Source organism: Diospyros lotus, chromosome 2, assembly GCF_014633365.1.
Source record: "Diospyros lotus cultivar Yz01 chromosome 2, ASM1463336v1, whole genome shotgun sequence".
NCBI lineage: Eukaryota > Viridiplantae > Streptophyta > Magnoliopsida > Ericales > Ebenaceae > Diospyros > Diospyros lotus.
In genome coordinates, this window is record NC_068339.1 from 16,343,904 (window position 1) to 16,363,782 (window position 19,879).

A 19,879-nucleotide genomic window follows, 5' to 3' on the forward strand; every position below is an offset into this window, starting at 1 on the left:
GGCCCTGTTTGATTGGCCACATTTTTCACTCAAATTTTAGGTTTTGATGTGTTTGATTACCTAACTTTTCCATGGAAAATGATTTCCATCATTTGGTCACGTGATGGTTAATTCCAACTTTTGCTGGACAACTAATTTTCACATGGGGGGTTGGAAAAACTTTTCCAGGGAATTGAAATTTGAGAAGCAGCCCACTTGTTCATCGCCATCTTCTTTGAATACTTTTGAGATCCTTTTCCTTGACTGTCGCAATCTTCTTTTTCGTCCACAGCAAGGTTTTCGGCCGACCTTTGAGATCCCCTTTGTGTTCCTCGTCAGCCCTTCCCTTTCCTATTCGTTGTCAACCTTTCTCTTTCTTGTTCATCGCCATCTCTGTCGACCACTGTTCATCTTCCTTTTCGGCTACTGATTACTGTTCATCTTCGCTGCCGTTCCAGACCGTCGTTCATCCTCCTCTTCAGCTTTTGTCCCCTTATTTCCTAGTTTTTGGCCCCCTTTTGAGCTCCTCTGCGTTCATTGCGTATGCTTGCTTTTAGAGTTTTTAATTTTGCTTTATTTTATGTTTTCATTTAACATAAAAAAAATTGAACAAAAACTCACATAAACAAATGATGTGGTTGGAAAATGAAAACATAGGATAAAGTAAAATTAAAAACTCCAAAAGCAAGCATATGCAATGAATGCGAGAGAGCTCAGAATAGGGCCAAAAACCAAGAAATAAGGGGACAAAAGCTGAAGAGGAAGATGAACGACGGTCTAGAATGGCAACGAAGATGAACAGCAGTCAACAGCCGAAGAGGAAGATGAACAGTGGTCGGTAGAGATGGCGACGAACAGGAAAGGGAAAGGTCAACAACGAACAAGAAGGGGAAGAGCCGGCGACGAACACGAAAGGGATCTTAGAGGTCGGCTGAAAACCTTGCTGTGGACGAAGAAGAAGATTGCGACAGTCAAGAAAAGGATCTCAGAGGTATTTAGTGAAGATGGCGATGAACACGATGGGCTACTTCACAAATTTTAATTATTTGGAAAAGTTTTTCCAACCCTGCCTTGCGAGAATTAGTTTTCCAGCAAAAGTTGGAATTAGCCATCACGTAACCAAAAGATAAAAATTATTTTCATGAAAATTTAAGTAATCAAACACATCAAAATTAAAAATTTAAGTGAAAAATAATTATTCTTTATTAAAAAATGTGACAGATCAAACAGGCCTAAATGTGTAAAGGATACCGTGAGTTTTCCAATAAAAAAACCCATGCTGGAAAGCAAATACCAGATCACGTGCACGGCCCGTGACCTGAGACCTCCATCTAGGCTTCCAAAATTGAGAATTTGGTAGAACTTCGACTTCAACCTCCTCGTAAGGCACGGAGACGACCGTAAGAAAATGAGTTCGTCCAGTGCAGCAGTACGAGAGCTACAGCGAGAACTGGAGACCAAAGCCAACGATCTCAGTAAAATCCAGAAAGGCAAGTTCAACCTAACCCTAATTCGGTTTATACAAGTGGACGTGCTTATGTATGTTTGATTTTTCACTTTTTTTCAGACATCTCGAAGAATCACCAAGTCAGAAAGAAGTACACAATCCAGCTCGGCGAAAACGAGCTCGTCCTCAAGGTTTCTTTCCTCTATCGCTCTGTCTCTCTGTCTCTGTCTCTGTCTCTCTCTCTCTATATATATATATCAGGAGGTGTAAGTACTTGCTTGTTTGTAATGGTGGTTGGATTTGTGGTTGAAGGAGCTGGATCTGTTGAATGAAGATGCAAATGTGTACAAATTGATCGGACCGGTACTTGTGAAGCAGGACTTGGCGGAGGCCAAAGCCAATGTCCACAAGCGAATTGACTACATATCTGCTGAATTGTATGTGTCTATGTTCTCTCTTTATGGACTTGGCGATCAGTTCTTATGAGTAGTGGTATTAAATCTACTTGTTACTTCCTGTTGGCCTGTGCTGTAGCATCCTGTTAAGCAAAAGAGAACAGAAATAAATACATCCAGTATGCCTGAAAGGGGGTAAACCCCTAGTCCCTATACAAATGGGTAAGAAGAAGGAACGACAAAGAGAGAAACAAGACAAAATAATTACAAAAAACCATGGTTAGACAAGATTAAAAAGAGTAGTACAACAACAATTGCAAGGCTTAATTCTAGGTCTCTAACCATCATTATCTATGACCATATCCTCTTTAAAGTTATTATGACCTATGTTGTCTCTAGGAGTTCCCTACCGAGGTTTTTAATTGTCTTCCTCTTACACTAAGCTTTGCTGAACTACTATCTTCCAAAGTTTCTTCTCATGGCTCATTAGATTGACCCCTTTATACTTTCACAGGGTTTGAACATCTTGTTTATTATTATAAATAGGCACTAAAGTACTTCTTCTCCACTCCTCTGTCATCTTTTTTGATTTAAGAATCACATTAAATAATTTTGTTTACCAAAAATGATCTCTTCTCCCATTCATTTCCTTACTTCAATAGGAATTTTATTTGGTCCAACTGCTTTGTTATTCTTTATCTTTTTTAATGTTTAATTATTTTGTTCAGAAAAATATGTTTATAGAATTATGTACTTCCTATCATTTTTAGAGTTACCAAGGTGCACACCTAGTTTTTCACTGTCACTGAATATCTTTCAGAAATACTCATTCCATCTCTCATTGATCATCTTCATTTACTAGTTTCTTTTGATTTTCATCTTTTATGCATTTCACTTGATTGTGATGTGTTGTACATGTTGGTTTCACAATATCAACTATGTGATTTAGTACAACCATATTACTCATCTTCATCCACTGTCTCATAAAATGTTTCCATATAATGATGGTGTTGGAATTTTATCTCATCATTCCCTTGCTAGAGGATTGGGCGCAAAATTTTGCCACACTGTGCTTTTGTATAGATTTGTATTGTCAATGTGACTTTTTAGAAGTCAATTAACATTGTAAAAGCCATGGCACCGACCCTAACTTGGTTAGAATAAGATGCAATTATAATGATGATGATGCATTTCATTACTCATACTCTCTCTCTCTCTCTCTATATATATATATATTTATATTTAGTTTGTTTGTGTGTATTTGTATTTATTTACTTCCACTTCTTTTGTGTTAAGTCGTTAGTATAAATTTTCATAAAGAATGGACTTTGCTTCAATAACTGCATTTTTAGCTAAAATATACATGTTTAACTTTTTTTTTTCATTAAGGCATAAATGTAAGGTCTTTTAGCAAGCTCTCTTGTTTTTGATTTTTCCCTGTACCTTTTCATTTCACCACTGAGACTCTTTTTGGTTAGGAGCTTTTTTCTTTGACTCCTAAAATCATCTTTGTCATATTTCGAATAATAGTAGCCATCTCAATCCACATTTGGTTAGCCTCTCATTCTACAGTCCAGTTTCATCCAACACATACCTGTTCTTTGAAAATAGCTTGTTTTTCACCTTTTAAACTCACCATTTGATTCTTGAAATCATTCTTCTTCCTGTAGTTGTCAAAGATGTGCCTCATAGTTTCCAGGTTCCCCCTATCCCCCTGGCAAACTGCGTTCCAGCTCCTGCTCACCAGAAAGTGGTGCTTTGGCATCTTGGAACACCATAGAATGTGTCCCACTAGATTGGAGATCCAGATTAAAGAGAATGGTAGAGAGAGATGTAGCAGTGATGGGTCTTGCTGTGTTGTCTTCGAGCTGTGGTGCCATCTCAACTGAACAAAAAATATTGAGAGGGAGAAGGAGGGAGGGAGAGAGATGTTGATAGGAGAAGAGAGAAAGGAGTGTAGGGAGAAAGAAAAGGGGGAGTGGGGTAAAAGAGAAGAAAAAGGGAGTTGGGAAGGGACAATAATGGCCTCTAAGAGAAAGGGAATGTTGAGGGAAAAAGAAAAAAGGGAGGGGAAAAGGAAGGTGGCTACTGCAAGAGGGAGGGTATGGTGATATTTTCTTTTCTAAGGGCCAAAATAATTGGAAGGCTTAGTTATAATGGAGAAAATGTAAAAATTATTTAGCATAACAACACCAAATATATAACTTATTATAATGGGAAAAAATTATTTTCCGGAAGGAAGGGGATAAGCCTAACATTAAGCAGGTAAAGAAAGAAAAATTAGCAATAAATAAGAAAGGCAATGCTCCCCCCCCCCCCCCCCCCCCCCCCCAAAAAAAAAAAAAAAAAAAAAAAAAAAGGACAAGACCCAAAATGTTCTCAAAAATAGTTTTTGAATGTATATATCATATGTTTTGGAGGCTTTCCATTTTGGCGGACTGAAGAAGCCTAACTCCCTTGTGCCATGTTTTGTGAAGAAGTGGCATACCACATCCCCATACCACGCTTCACGAACCGGGTAACTATGGTGTGCCTCCTAGGCATGAGGTGCATCACTGTGCGCCTCTTCAGTACCAAGGTGCAGCAACCTACATAAGTACTGTCTAGGCCCAGGCCCTAAATGCCTTAAATTAGTTTCTTGTTAATATGAGTGCATATATATATGGGTTGGCAAGAGGGGAGACAGCCAGTGGTTGATGGACATCTCATGCACCAGCAGTCACACATGTGTGAATCTCATGTGCTGACAAACTGGTGGCGTGTGGGACTCTGTGCCAGCCACCTGCTTTCCTTGTCAGTTTTGCTGGAGGCAGGAGACCATCCTCTGGTGACCTATTGTGTAGTTTCTATTGTTTTGTTTTGTTCTGTTTGGTGTGCAGTGCCGTGTTTCTGTTTGGCCTGCAGTGCTGTGTTTCTGACTTTCTGTCTTGTGTTTTTTTGTTTCAATTTCTTTTCATTTTTAGGGATGGCAATGGAGAGTATATACCCGTACCTGCACCTCTACTCTTGCCCCTGTCCCCGTACCCTCAGGGCATTTTGTTTAACCCCACCATTCCCATACCCATATACCTGATATATTTCATTCTAACAAATTCATATTTATAGTTTAAAGAACTTTACAACAATTTTATAACAAAGGATTCTGTCATTAATGCAAGCAAAAATGAAAAAGCAACAACTGCAATATTTATATTGTTTTGATACATCAAGTAATAAAAAATACCACCTTGGGTTGTTGGTGGCGAGGTGAGAGGCGAGAGAGGCCATAAGTAGGTTATGTTGCAAGTTTGTGAGCATATGTCTGATTTGAGCTTTTTTTTTTTTTTTTGAATCTATGAATTATAGTAGGGTAAGGGACCCTATCCTGCCCCCATGGATATTTTTTGCTACCAAACCCTCGCCATTAGGTTAGGGTTTTGGTGGGTACCCATTGCCATCCCTATTTGTTTTTTTCTTTCTGTTTCTTTTTATTTTCAACTAATTTATAATTGTTAAATTGAAATTATATAGGTATTCAATTTCTATCTCTCTCTTTTCTGTTTCAACTAATTTGGTTACTGTTTGAACTAATTTTTCTGCTTTTATTTATTTCTTTTCTGTTTCTATTTATCTATGAGTATTTTCTCTTTATAGTTTTAAATTAAAAATAATATTATGTATGTATTTTATACATATTTTTTAATCTATGTCCCCTCATGTGCATGATGCCTGCACTTGCACCTTGTTCCAGCCTCAGTGCGCCTTGCACCTTTGACAACTATGCTTCCTCCATTTTTTTATCTTAATGTTAGGGTCCATATGCCTATGTTGAGTGGTTGGGCATATTTCTAGCATAATTTTACAGTCCTTGTAAGTGATCCTCTTGTGACGCAATGTGTAGCACGAGTGTGAAGAAAACACACCAAAATAAACCCTTGAAATAACAAACTTCAATGACCGTAGGTTGACTTTCAAGAAGACGCAAAAACAAGACTGTTTTGCTAAGAAAATACAAATAAGTTACTTAAATTTGTATTGAGAAAAACTTGATTACAAACTCTAGATCCTAGGCATATTTATAGTATTTGGCTAATCCAAATCTATATAATATTTATAAACAAAATCCAACTAAAATCCTAATAGAAATAAATCATAAATAAAAGTCAACTAGAATTCTAATAAAAATAAAACCCTAATCAAACATGAAGTAGAATCCTAAATCAAATAAAAATATAAAATAGAATCCTAAATCAAGTAGAATTCTAAAACTTAAGAAGTATTAAAATAACATGAAGTAGAATCCTAAATCAAGTAGAATTCTAAAATTTAAGAAGTATTAAAATATTGTTCCGGCGTGGTCGGGTCGGTTTTGGGCCGGGGCTTAATTGGTGACCGCATCATCTTGTCTCATGAGAAAGTAGGTCTATTCGAGTAGTTGATAAGCTATTTTTATATGAGACAAAGTGTTCATCTTGTTTCTTAAACTTAGTGGTAGCTAGGATGAACTCTTATGATATCGAAATTCCAAAGTAGCTCTGCCCGTAGTATTTCTTTTCTGAAATCCATAATCTCCATGTGCCTCCCTCCCTATGCTCAGTCACATCTTAACACAAATTACTGTTTATGTCACCTTCTATAATGATCTTCTCTCCTCTAGGTATTTTTTGGTATTGTCCTATCTAAATTCTTCCAAAATTTTGTCTTCATCCCCTTCTAATCCAACTTGTGTTAACAACATTTATAGTCTTTTCTCGTAGAATGACCTTCTCTGTAATAATTCTGTCTCGTATCTCTTTACATTTACTACCTAATATTTTAAAGTTAAATCCATAATATACCCCACTCTATTCCTTGCATGATCCTTCCGAGTACCAAAGTTTATATCTACATTTGCCAATATTTTAGTTTTTTTCTCCAACCCATCTTGTCTCATGGAGGTACATAATAGTAATTTTTCTTCTAATCATCACATCCGCTACTTCTGTAGATTTTCTTGGGAGAGTCCAGATATTCCTAATCTGTGATCCTGGACTAACTTTATTTGCATCTGTCTATGAAAAAGTGAGAACCCTTGTTAATTTGACACTACCATTCAAGAGCCAATGCAGTGGTCCCTAACGCATTTTTCAGTGTACTTAAGCAATGTAGCACATCACCAAGAGGGACAGGAAGATAAGACATCAATCAAAAGAATAAAGAAACAGGAATAGTAACTCTCTTTAAACAATATATGCTGTACTTTTCAGTTGCTACCTCTAGTGACAGAATGGGGTGAGAATAAAATTGGACTAACTCCTTACTGATTGTTTAGGTTGATAGTGGTTTAGGAGGACCCTTTTTATGTATCTTTTCAGATAATGGGAATGGTGAAGGTCAACCTAAAATTGATGGTTATTGCTGGTTAGCACTTTTAAATGATCTCCCCCCCCCCCCCAAAAAAAAAAACCCCAAACCCAACTCCAAATTTGCCACTTGAGAGCCTGCAGTATAAAACTGAATATATGGAGGCAACAAATTCAACAGAAACCACATGGAGAAATTTATAGTGGACTGTGGATCAATATAGAAACCTAATATTAAGCATTAATTTTGACGGTGCTGTTTGTTGTGATCAGCCGAATGGCTGTGGAATGGCATGTAACTTTTTTAGACCAGGTCTCTACCAGTTTTTTCGTTTCCCAGCTGTTTTACCTTTGATCATCTGCTGTTTGCATACTCTACATTTATTTCTTTGTTATTAAATTCCATTTGATTATCTGCTATTTTACTTTTTCTTTAAGAACCAATTTTCTTAATTATTATTATTATTATTATTATTTTTACTTCTTATTGCTTGTTGTATGTTGGAAATCTCATTATTGAGGGTGTTGGGGACTTGCCTAAGAACTTGTGCTCGGCCTGTTTGATGCATTTTACATGACCTCTCCCACAAATGTTTAGGAAATTTGTAGATAAATTGGCCATTAAGTTATTCTGTAGTTTTTGATAGCTCAATCAGAGTTCTGCATTTACCACTAGTCAAATGGATGGATATCTATGCTTCATAATGAAAGTATATTTGATCATTTACTGCTTCATAATGAAAATATATTTGATCATTTACTGCTTCATAATTAAAGTATATTTGATCATTTACTGCAATCCATTGTGTTCTCCTTCATTTAGATCTATAATATTTGTGTTGTCAATGTGATAAATTCATGGGTTTGCAATTGTGGCAATTTAAGGAATAAGAGCAAGCAATAGTTTGCTAGGCAGTTCCTGACCTTCCAATTATGAGCTTTTGACAAATGATAGATAAGTTAAGTTGGATATCTAGAATCGATTTCTTGTTCATGAGGGATCAATACATGTCTCCTTGATATTGCCACCCTTTAGTATTCAAATGAAAAAAGGTCCCAAGTTTATGAGGCTGCCCATTTTGAGAAGGTTGGGAAAGGGTCATATTTGTACACAACTTTTACCCTCCTTCACAAAATGGTTGTTTCTTCTACTCAAGACTCATAACCTTTTAGTCACAAAGGAGCAACCTTACCAAGGCTCACCTTCCCCCAATATTCAAATAATTGATATATTTTTAATGAGTAAATCTGCAAAGGTTTTATTTCTTGTGATGAAAATGAAATTTGATTGTTTACTACCATACATTGTTCTGCATCTGTAAATAACCTAAGATATTTGTGTAAGTGCCCTGTTCATTGGGTAAAACTTGATTTCCCTCAAGTTTCTCACTCAAAGTACTTGAAGTATGAGGTGGAACCTAATCTTCAGTGCTGACATAGATATGGTTGGGTCTCATATAGATGATTATGTCGTCCTGAAGGGCAATGCCATGGTATGTATGTACCAAAAAAAAGAAGTAAACTTTGCACAGATTTTGGATATTCCTTGTGTCAAATACTTTGTTCTTGTGTTTTCTTTCTTGGATATTATGATTATTGTCATTGTTCAAACAATTAGTGGAAGTTTATAAATTGAGCAATGAATTATTAATTTGCTGTGTTTATTGAACCTATTGCATATGATAATAATACCTTCAGATGCATGTTTTTTCTGCACATGCATGTTTACCTTTTTAGTTAGTTGATCCCTTTCTTTTTCCCTATAATTCAAGCACTGGCATGATCAACCATTATCTCTTGCACGATCTCCTCCTCTACATGTTTATTCTTCTTCAACATTTTCTTCCTCTTTTTTGTAGTTTTTGCACTTTGGTATATTTTGTGTTCACAGAATCGTTTTTCTTTACAATAGGAAGCGTATGGATGCAGCTTTACAAGACCTAGAAGCAAAGCAAAATAGCAAGAAAGACGTGGTAAAAGATCATTTCCTCTATTTGATATTTTACAACTTACGTCTCATTATGGCTATACTAATACAGTTGTTACTATGATTTGTCTAATTGACAATTTTTCAGTATTGAATGGAAGTTGAGAAAGATGCTAATGCTACCTATATAATGAGACAATAGTGGCTATTTGAATAGTTATCCACAAATTTGTTCATCTGGAGTGGGTGAAACCTGATAAGATTGATATGGGGGCCAAACTTATACCACTAAAATTTCGCAAATTAATAAACTTAAACAATTATTTAAAAATATTAAATTATTTTATTTAAATTGTACTCTTCATGTTATTTGTTTTTTTTTTTTTTTGAAAAGCAAATTTGTATTGAATCTATATTAAAGGTTTATACAATTTCTTTACTTCCATTAAAAAGGGAAAAAACAAAAGAGAAAAGGTCTGTAATATTCCTGAAAAAGTAAGGATGTAGAAGAGCAATAGGGTAAGTTTTGTAATTAAGGTTAAAAAGAGTGGAAAACAACTGTTGGTAATAACATGAGGCCTACAATATTTATCTACCTGCCCTCTTATATAATTTTAGTAGTCTCTCCAATTTTTGTCTTTGATAAGAAGAAGATTTTATTAATTAAATAAGAAAGCAACTTCTAGCAAAAAAAGAAAGAAAGAAAAACAAAGCAACAGTCCTGAAGGAACAATCGCGTTCCTTGAAGAGATTATACAACAAAGTTCAAACCAAAGAAGGCAATTCTACATTGCCAAGCCTAACTAACGGCCCATACAGAAGATATAATTTAGAAACCAGAACTAGTGCTGACTATGCCAGCAACGCTAACAACATCAAAATTTATAGTAAATACTCCAGCAAACTATTTCACACTCCAAAAATTGGAGTAGAAAACCAAACAATTCTCTGGGGTCATGCTAGATTGGGGGGCCTCTAGCGCGCCCCCCCCCCCCCCCCCCAAAACCCCGGTTCAGCCCACTGGCTTCTCTACCACCCTTTCTTTGATATGAGGAAGGAAAATTGCATTGATGAATCTCGGAGGATGGTCCCATTGATTTATATTTAAGAATACTCTAAAAACTTAAAAAGATAAAAGTTCAACTATTGCAAATTGCAAAATTATTATCTCTGTGTTGGACCATATACTGCAATTCACTTGCGCTTTCCAACTAATAAAAAGTTGTGGAAGACAGGATTGAGAGAACATTATTTTTTTTAAGCCTTTATTATGCATTTAAATTTTGGTTCATTGTTGACATTCTAGGTCATGTCAAATGAATAGTTTTAAAACCCTCACGATCTGTTTCAAATATCTCAAGTGATTAGATCTTGGGCTCAGTTTTCTCAAGTGGCGGTTTAACTTTGCATGGCAGTTGACTTTGTTGTGGCTGCCTGGTTTCTTGCCTAAGTAATTTTCTTGTGGAGTTGAGTTTCTAGTATAATGTTATGTTCCTCTTGTAAGTACCTCCTATCCAATCTGGAAGAACTATTGCATTAAAATAATCATGGAAATGTGATTCCTAGGTGATCATTTGTTCAAGCATGGTGCAGGATTCTGCATAATAGTTGCTATTACTTCAACCAGAACCAGAAGGGCTAGTTGCTTATATTTCTTTCTTGTTTTGCAGATTTTAAAATTGCAGCAAAAAATTCAATCTCTCCAGGCTGGAAAAGCGAAGGCATAATTTTCGCCGTTGGTCTTTCAGTTTCCACCTCTAGTTAATACCAGCGTTTGATCTTTAGGTAGTCTACTTCTGTTTTCAAGTAAAAAAACTGTTCCGATTAACAAACCCCCCAACATATAGTGTTTTCCAATTGCTCCAAGATTTGGAGTTTCGGTTTTAATCTTTTTCTCCTTTAGTCATGATAACTGAAGTTGCCAATGAAGTATTTATATACATGCATTTAGAGATGTGCACACATTGAAGTATGTTACAATATGATGATTGAAGGAAGCTTGGGTTCCAAATGCTTTTTATCCTAGAAGGTTTGCTTAGGTTTGCATTTTGTTCCGGCAACTCTTTCTGAGACTCGGCCTTGGTGGAACTTGTGTGTGTGTGATCCCTTTTTGCACTTGGCCTTGGGGAAACCAATTCAATGTATAATACATTGATGAAAATGTTCTTTGGTATGGCTTGGGATTCTTGAATTAGAAGTATTATCTTTAAGGAAAAAAAAAGTGCACTAAAAATCTTATGAAAGAAATTTACTCTTGATCAGCAAGGGAGGAACCCTTTTTTATTATTCATAAAAAAAATTGTAAATGCTCTCTCTCTTGTTAAGGGGCGTGAAAAGATAGCAAGGGATGGGCATGACAAATGGGTCAAGCTTGCTTGGCTTGTGGCTTAGATGTGCTCATGACTCGAGCAAAGGAAGAGGCTGGAACGCAGCAAAACAACGGTAGTTGGGATTAAATAGCGACTGCACAGTGAAACAAATGCTTTTAGGACTCTCGACCAGGAATATACATTGAGCTTAATGGTAGTCAGCATCCATCACCACAGACCTGAGTCGCCTTGGTCACGCACCACCACCCTGCCTGCGTTCAAACACAGAATTCAACAAGAGCACTAGAAATACATAGGTCAGCGTCAGCCACTCCACAGCAAGTGACAGAATTTATTTCATTATGTTTAGGAAGAGGTCCCAATTCTCGCACAAAGGGCGAAGACTTGTACACTGAGATGCCATTTTAATATGTGAATGAAGAGGCGAAGCACTTTGATGTTGTAAAATCTGGGATGATGACAACTAACAACCGATGCACATGACGCCAATTGAAATCAGAATCGACAGTAACAAGATAAATCAATTTCAACCAAGTTTTGAAAAAGATTTCTAGAAAGTTTTCAGAACTCTTGCTAGTTTTCTTATAAATGGAGTTTCATTTGAAAGAAAGAGAGTTAGAAATGCAGGAGTTTTGAACGCCGGCATTTGAAAGAGTTTCATTTGCTAAATTTACATTTTGAATGCCGTCTATGAACCAAATTTTTAGAAATTTTGTTTCTAATAATTGAACACCATTATAAATACATTTGACATGCATTTATCTATTTTTCATACCACTAAATAATTGACTACCGTAAAGAAATCAATAGTCGACTACTTTAAAATAGATGAATTAGTTTATACATTGTTTAATAATAATGGAACCAATAATTAATTAATTTGTAATTGGTGAACAAGTTTATATTTTGTCTCAGAATAAGGGAACAAAATAGTCAACTATTATGAGATTATGTGAACTAATTCAAATTAATAGATACTAAAATAGTCAAATTACTTTGAAAATAGTCAACCACCTTACTATAAAGGCTAGTTTGTTTGCATGCTTAGATTTGGTGTAGGAATTTCTTTTAAGCATTAAATGGAAGCCTTAAAAGTATAAATACAACTTCATAAACACATGAGAAAAAAAATTGAATGCACATAAAGGCTATTGACTCTCAAGCATCAAAGAGCTCTCAAGTATATATCTCTCAAAGTCAATTCAAGGCAACCAAGGCATTTAAGGGACTCAAGAAATATTTGTAATAGGCTTCATCAACCAGCATTGTAAAGCCTTTATTTCAGCAAGATTTGTTACCTTATTTGATATTGTTCTTTATTGTCATATATTTGTCCTTATATAATTTGTAAAAACCTTTATGTGAATTGTGGCTTCCTAGAGACTGATTAAATCAAGGTATTTGTAACAAGTTTTTGATGTGAGTTTATCGAAAATCTCAAGTGGAAGTGTAAATAGTGGAATGTAAGGTGGATTTGCCTTGTAGAGTGGACATAGGCACGCGGACACCAACCATTAAAATCTTCTTGTGCATCTTCTTATTTCTTCTTCTTGTTGATTGTCTACATTGCATATCTCATATTTGCATTCAAATACAAATATATTTGAAGAAAATCATTGAAAAAAATTATTTTAAAAGGAAAATAGACTCAATCCAACCCACCCCTCTTGAGTCTATATATAAGAAAGGAACCAACCAGGATAAGGTGCAATTGATGTTGATGATGTTCTAGGCTCTATAACATAGCAAGATGTAAAAGTGATGCCAATAGTTTTAACATTAAACCTAATGCTCGATAGCAGAGGACAAAATTGATTCAATATCAAACAACCGACTGAAACATATAAAAGTAAAGGATGCTATATTATCTAGTACAAAAACTTCCAGCATGCCTTTTTTTTTTCCCTCAGCATCATTATATGTGCTTTAATAGTCAGATAGGATTCATCATGCCATTTGGTGACCCTAGACAGCAAAGGTCTTGCCATGAACCAACCAAAGGAGATTTAGAAACTGTATTTTTGACCTTATGCAATCAAATGGAGCCCGTGTAATGTTAGAGTACACTTAAGTTCTTGAAGTAATGTTAAGAGTACATTAAGTCATCATTTGAGCCCATGTAATGTTACTTTCTCCTCTCACCTCAAATTTCTTTTCCCAATATGAATCTTCAGCTAAGCAATTTTCCCAAACTAGGGAAAGTCACAGATAAAACCTTGACATTTTCATGCTTGTTTTACTTATATTCATTAAGCGTGAGAAATAGAAAAAAATGCAATACCGCCAAAATGTTGATACACATACAGATATATATATCAAATACAAGATCAAAGGCACGTTCACAATCTGCCTCTTTTAAAGGAAGCATAAAGGTGACTTGTTCATTGTATGATTCAGCTAGCTAAATCACCTATTCTGGTTTAATTACCCAATTATCCTACAGAGGTATTCAACCTCTCGGTAAGGCCAAGTCTGTGGAGACTCATTTTGTTATCTTTGAGATTAGGTGGGCCAAGTGTCAAGCTTAGGTTGGCCTGTTGTTGAATCACTATAAGGTACTTTTGAACTCATCACCAGAGATGCACGTAAAACAAAGGCAGGAAACTAGAATTCAAAGAAAAATCTGTAGAGGATAACAACAATATTATACAGTTCCAGCATCCTTGAAGAAGTAAAACCATTATGCCCAACAAGATAATAAGAAGTTTCAAAGCTAAAACAGTTTAATTAGTATCTTAATACCTACAAAGCCCAAACAGACCTCATTATATCCCATAGACAAAGCTGTTCGGTGTACTGCATCTTTAAAACCTTCGGTTCTGTCTCTTATTCTTGCCATATTGATGTTGGATGAAATCATCTTACATTGGTTGTTCAGTCTGCAAACACCTTATATGTTATGGGTTTTTATCTCCTGCTAACTGCGATTTTCAGGAGTGTATGTTCCACATAATTTGGTATCAGAACCGACCTCCTGCCAACGACACCACTAGATACAAAACAGAAGAATTGAACAAATTAATCCCTGGAAACTAGGAGGATGAGACAACCCCCAAGAACACCAAAAATCTCTGACATACTCTGGCATGACCCAATGAGCCCCAAGATCGTGAACACTAGGCTCCAAACAATGCGGGGCACTGGAAAGCAAGCTTTTTCACAAACTCCCCACCCCCCCAGTGGAAGCTCTCAAATCTCATTGGATTCTGGAAATCTAGAAAAGAATAAAGGAGCTGCTTCAAGGTGCATGAAGGTTGGAAGGTACTTCAATATACCCAAAACAAGATATTAGCTTCAAAATGATGCTAGTGCTACAGTACCATAGAATGAAAAAAAAGGATAAAAACAGAACAAAAAGAAATAAACAAAGATAGTAGGGACGTCAAGCTCCCTAGGCTGGAAATAATAATAATAATAATAACAACTTCCATAACTTGAATAATTCCCTGATTATGTCTAGGATTAAATATATTACTTATTATTATTCAAGTGTCGACGGCATCCCAAACTAATAGACGGGGAGTTGCTACATGGAATGTTTCTGTAAGAATATGATGCCACGGCAAGATGCGGGTTATAAGCGTACCAACTTGGCAACATATAATTGTACAATAATAGAAATGCAAAGCAAAGTATAATAAGGGGTGGTGAAAACTTGTGTACATAATATATGTTATATTTATATGCATAATCGAGTTCACTTTTATTCTCTCGCGGTATCCCTTCAAGCTTTGCATCTCCTTGATGACATCTTAAAGTATAGCTAGCTACCTACAAGTTCCCAGTTAGCCTCAGTTATATAATTAACAGCAAACTTCAATTAGCCTCAATTATGTAACAGAAGCCTGGGTCATATTACAGACAGCAAAACCCCGTTGCTAACCGCATCAATTAGCCGACGTGAGTTCATCCAATTTAAATTTAATGCATTTATGGTGATATAAATTCTTTTTTTTTTTTTTTTAAATCAAAAGATGTTTTATACCACAATGTAAATTTTAAAGATTTTTATCTTGCTATTTTTCTTTAAAAAAAAGTGCCTAAAGCTCATTTGAAACTAAAACATCAATTTTTTCCTAATTCAGTTCCATCTTTAGCCTCCACATAGCATCAACAAAATTTGGAACTTAATAAATACGTATCAAACGAAGTAACAAAGGTAACCAATGCATCTCATTAAAATCCAAATAGCGAGTGCTAAAGCATTCATATAGCAAGGAAGCGGTACCCTCAATCCACAAACAGAAATTTTTGGATATCAGGTACCCTAAAATTGTATAATCTCCAAGCAGCAGAAAATGACAAATACTGGTCTCCACTAGGCATGACAAAACTTCAAATCCTAGATTTTCCCATGGCAATGAGAGTTACATAAACAAGTTGGGTCTAGATGCCTTGTATGTGGTCTTCAGCTTCCTAGTTGGCGGCCTGACTTTCCTGAACACCAAGGGAAACTTGATCTTGGAGTTGTGAAACTGCTTGGTGCTCTCCCTCTTGCACAGTTTTGCTGGAATCGTAGCAGTTTTAATGATCTGGATGCAATGATGACGAACCCTGTGACGTGATGCCATCTCAGTGTACATCTGCTCAACAGCACCATTCAGGGTGGTATCACGGTACTCCTTGTACATGTTGTGATAACCAGTTCGACTTTGATATCGAAGCCAGATGCCATAGTTCTTGATCTTGGTTGGATTCTTCTCAAAAATCTACAAGAAGATCAATCACATTGAAGTCACGACTTGGCCATATATATACACCAGTACATCAAGTTACACATACAGTCAGTATAAACTCTCACACAACCCCACACAAAAGCCACGATCAAGGAAAAATTCTACTACTAACCAAGAGGAAAAGGGCAGAAGGATTAATCCTTTGCACAGAAGCTCATGCAGAAATGACAAATTTGAGACAAAAGATCACGGAAAAATTCTACTACTAACTAAGAAGAAAAGGGTAGAAGGATTAATCCTTCACATAGAAGTTCATGCAGAAATGATAGATTTGAGACAAAAAGACAAAAATACAAAGACATTGTACTCCAATTAAATATGTCATGTTAACTCTATACATTCAACATCAACAAACCCCACAAGATATATAAAAGGAGATTGTAACAGTTACTATAACAGAGATCAATCAATATCAACAACCAGCAACATGCATAATTACCATTCACAAAGTCTACTAGACCAATAATTCACAACATGACTTCTTTCATCTGTTTGATGCTAAAAGTGGAGATGAGATCAAAGACTTGACACAGAGGAAATGTTGGTATAAATAAATACAAAATAAATTCATGGCAGGCTTTTGCATATTCAAACAGAACACTAGAAATAATATAATCGCTCAAAAATGCTAGTCACTACTGCATCTAGCTGTCAAACAACAATCAAATGCCCTAATCCTACTAGGTGGCATTAGACACATGAATTCTAAACCTCCGGACCTATCCATTCTATGGTCATATCATATGTATGGTCACTATATCTTATGCCATGTTTATGGGCTTTTCATTAATCCACTATATCCTATGTCATGTTTATGCCTTTTCTTAAACTTTCCTCCATTTATCCATTCCTGTAATCATAGAAAATACCGCTGCATAAAACAGCTTCAAAGCCTAAGAACTGATGCCTAGAGAACTCAAAGATGTAAAGGGTAGCTAGAAGTTGAATATCCAAACTCCCCGTCTTGAATTGTCAAAGAAACATTTTTTCCACTGCTAGATCCTTCCACTGAATGGGTCTATATTACAGAATTGAAAAGTGTGCTCAAAAAACCAAGCTACAGGATTCAACCATCAACATTTAATTGTAGCTTGAAAAACACACTGCCAAAGTTTTTTTCTTTAGAAAAACAAAAAAGCAGGTACAAAGGATGGCAAGCAACAGCACAGACAGTGGCAGGAAGAAAAAAAAGCAGCAGCAGCCATGGAAAGATGGAAGTAAGAGATATGTTAGAAGACATCAAGTAGAGAAAAGAAAAGTAACAAGAAAACAGCAAAGAGTACATGGTAGAGCATGAGCAAAGGAAAAGAAGTAAAGAATCTGTGAAAGAACAGGTAGAAAAAGGAGGGTAAACATGGTAAAAAAGTGCAGAAATTGGGCAAAAGATGAGAAGAAGAAACAAGGATAAGACTTAAGAAGCATCCAGATACAGGAGAATAATTGCAGGAAGAAAAGAGAGAAACTGCAGTACATAGACAAGGATAGTAGATAACGGGGAAAATAGGAAAGAAGAGAGAAAGGGACAAAAACCTTGAAGCACATATAAATATTAAAATTACATTCATCCTCAAAAATATTTTCCCAATTTAGGTGGACCAACTTGTAGAGTTAGTAAAACCCCTAAAACTACCTGATATGAAAATAAATTCTACTATATGTTCATTACATGCCCTAATGAAACTAAAATTGTCAAGATAGTATCAACTACGCCTAATTACATAAAAATAATAACTTTTGAGTCAGTAGGTTCTAATAATCTTGACTGTGTGAAAATTGATAGGAGGCGTTTAACCACACATCTGGTTCAAATCAATTGCCTTATTCTTAGCCTCGCCCTAGGTTCAAGATATACAAAAAAATATTCCACCAGCAAGAACGCAGTATTGTTAAAACTAAAGGTCAAGTACATAGAGCTCAGGCCAAAAACAATAATTGTTTCCTTCTGCTTAATACATAATTCCTTCTTTTCCACACAATACACAATTCACTTTTAGAACCTCAAACATTAAAATACACGAAATCGTACCTCATTGATAGCGAGCATTTGACCATTGCTTTTCTTAACCTTCTTAAGCTTCCTCAAAAAATACCTAAAAGACGCATAAACATACAGAACCGAACAACTCAACATCTGTGATCCATAAAAACAACACTCGAAAGGAGGAATATATGCGCATGATATAAATACATACCAGAACTTGGATTTGGCTCGAACCTCATTGGTGGCCCAGAGCTTCATGCGGTAGATCTTGGGATGCTCATCGGTTTCCGAAGGGAGAGCTCTCCCAACAACCTGGTACTGATGGAACTGCACGTAATCGACCGGCAAACACAACACTTATCATTTAGAACCACTAACTCAACCAAACCAACACATACATATTATATATACATATATATATATCAGCAGATAGTTGCAGAAAGCGAGCGAGATCTGAAATATCCAATAAAGAGGATCTAGAATTACCCTATAAGTCACCATTGTTGAAGAGCTCTCTCTCCTCTGGATCGAGACTGTGCCGGGGTGAAGAGTTAGGTTTCGAGTTTATATGAGCCGTGGATGAGTGAGAGAAACCCTAGGCGTTGAAGAATACTAATTTATATTTCTACCCCTAAACTTGGTTAAAATAGAACTTTTACCCTCTACTGTAGGCGGGCTTGCCTCAGTTCGAGCCCAGCCCAACAGCCTTAGACCATCCAGTTTGGATTATTAGTGTTTAGGCCCACAGTGTCGCCTGGGGCTAAGTGTCAGTCCAATTATTAATGGATCTTAATAATTACAAGATTTTAATTACTACTTATATATAATATATTGAAGTTTTTCTACTTCCAAAACTCAATTTTGGAGTCACGTGTTCTCCACAATACACTTCATATCTCTAATTATATTTATTTTAATACCATATCTATATTTATCTTTATGCTAAAAATAAAACCTAACTTAGAAAAGAATTTCAGATAAAAATAATTAAATATAAAATTCCAATAAATGACATCATATTCATCTGTGTTTTTGGAAAACAAAACTTAATTTAGAAAATAATTTTTGATAAAAAAATAAAATTTCTAGAAATGATATAATAAGTATATTTATCTTTAGGCTAATTTAACCATTGTTCTGAGGGCAATGATTAAAGTGCAGTAAATGTACTTTATTTTTAGATAATTTATATTTATCTCATATTATTTCAAATTTTAAAATAATTTTATTGATTAATAAAATGTTACAAAATACAATACATTTAATTCAAATAAAGGATACTACTCCAACCATGTTGTTTAGCTTTTGAATTTTACACTCACAAATTGTTTGTCAAAATATCTGCTAGTACTGTAGTGATGCAATTCAAACTTTTCTATAGAAATCAATTCCCTAATAAAATGGTATCGAGTCTCAATATGTTTGGTTTTCCCTTGGTGAATTGGATTTTTTGAGATATTAATGGTGGATTTGTTGTTGTTGACTTCTCCTACTTTCGTTTCAAATTTTGCAAAATTTTTGGGATGCCCACTCTTGCAAGGGGCTCCGTTATTCGATCTTACGATTTTAATAAGAAAAGTAAATTTAAATCTGATTCATAATAGATATGCAGAAAGTAAATTCGAACTTAAAAATCTAGACTATCCACCATTCCCCACTAACCATTGGAGCTGGGGACAAATCTTGCAAAATTCTTCTCAACTAGATTGCTTGAGAAACTATAAATGTGGTTGCAATATATTTAGCTTATATGTAAGATAAAG

At 35.5% G+C, this 19,879-nt stretch overlaps 2 protein-coding genes across 2 annotated transcripts; one reads left to right on the forward strand and one right to left on the reverse strand.

Moving 5' to 3' along the window:
• The first annotated feature begins 1,306 nt into the window (after positions 1–1,306).
• Positions 1,307–11,080, forward strand: LOC127795851 (prefoldin subunit 6). The gene is made up of 5 exons (XM_052327779.1): positions 1,307–1,469; positions 1,547–1,617; positions 1,739–1,863; positions 9,055–9,115; positions 10,740–11,080. The coding sequence occupies exons 1-5, from the start codon at positions 1,388–1,390 to the stop codon at positions 10,794–10,796; spliced, it is 396 nt and encodes a 131-aa protein (XP_052183739.1). The 5' UTR covers positions 1,307–1,387; the 3' UTR covers positions 10,797–11,080.
• A 4,470-nt stretch (positions 11,081–15,550) lies between these two features.
• On the reverse strand, positions 15,551–18,728 carry LOC127795989 (60S ribosomal protein L18a-like). Its single transcript, XM_052327996.1, has 4 exons — positions 18,603–18,728; positions 18,328–18,443; positions 18,162–18,225; positions 15,551–16,108 (listed from the first exon to the last, which is right to left on the reverse strand). Exons 1-4 carry the CDS (start codon positions 18,615–18,617, stop codon positions 15,767–15,769), a joined length of 537 nt encoding a protein of 178 aa, XP_052183956.1. The 5' UTR covers positions 18,618–18,728; the 3' UTR covers positions 15,551–15,766.
• Positions 18,729–19,879: the final 1,151 nt, after the last annotated feature.

Bases quoted from the DNA above. Each gene is read 5' to 3' on its own strand.
- LOC127795851 (XM_052327779.1), top strand. From the start codon at position 1,388: ATGAGTTCGTCCAGTGCAGCAGTACGAGAGCTACAGCGAGAACTGGAG. The intron at 1,864-9,054 runs GTATGTGTCTAT...TCTTTACAATAG, and splicing joins GACTACATATCTGCTGAATT to GAAGCGTATGGATGCAGCTT. The intron at 9,116-10,739 runs GTAAAAGATCAT...CTTGTTTTGCAG, and splicing joins AAAATAGCAAGAAAGACGTG to ATTTTAAAATTGCAGCAAAA.
- LOC127795989 (XM_052327996.1), bottom strand. The intron at 18,226-18,327 runs GTATGTATTTAT...TGCGTCTTTTAG, and splicing joins CGAGCCAAATCCAAGTTCTG to GTATTTTTTGAGGAAGCTTA. The intron at 16,109-18,161 runs GTACGATTTCGT...ATCTTCTTGTAG, and splicing joins AAATGCTCGCTATCAATGAG to ATTTTTGAGAAGAATCCAAC.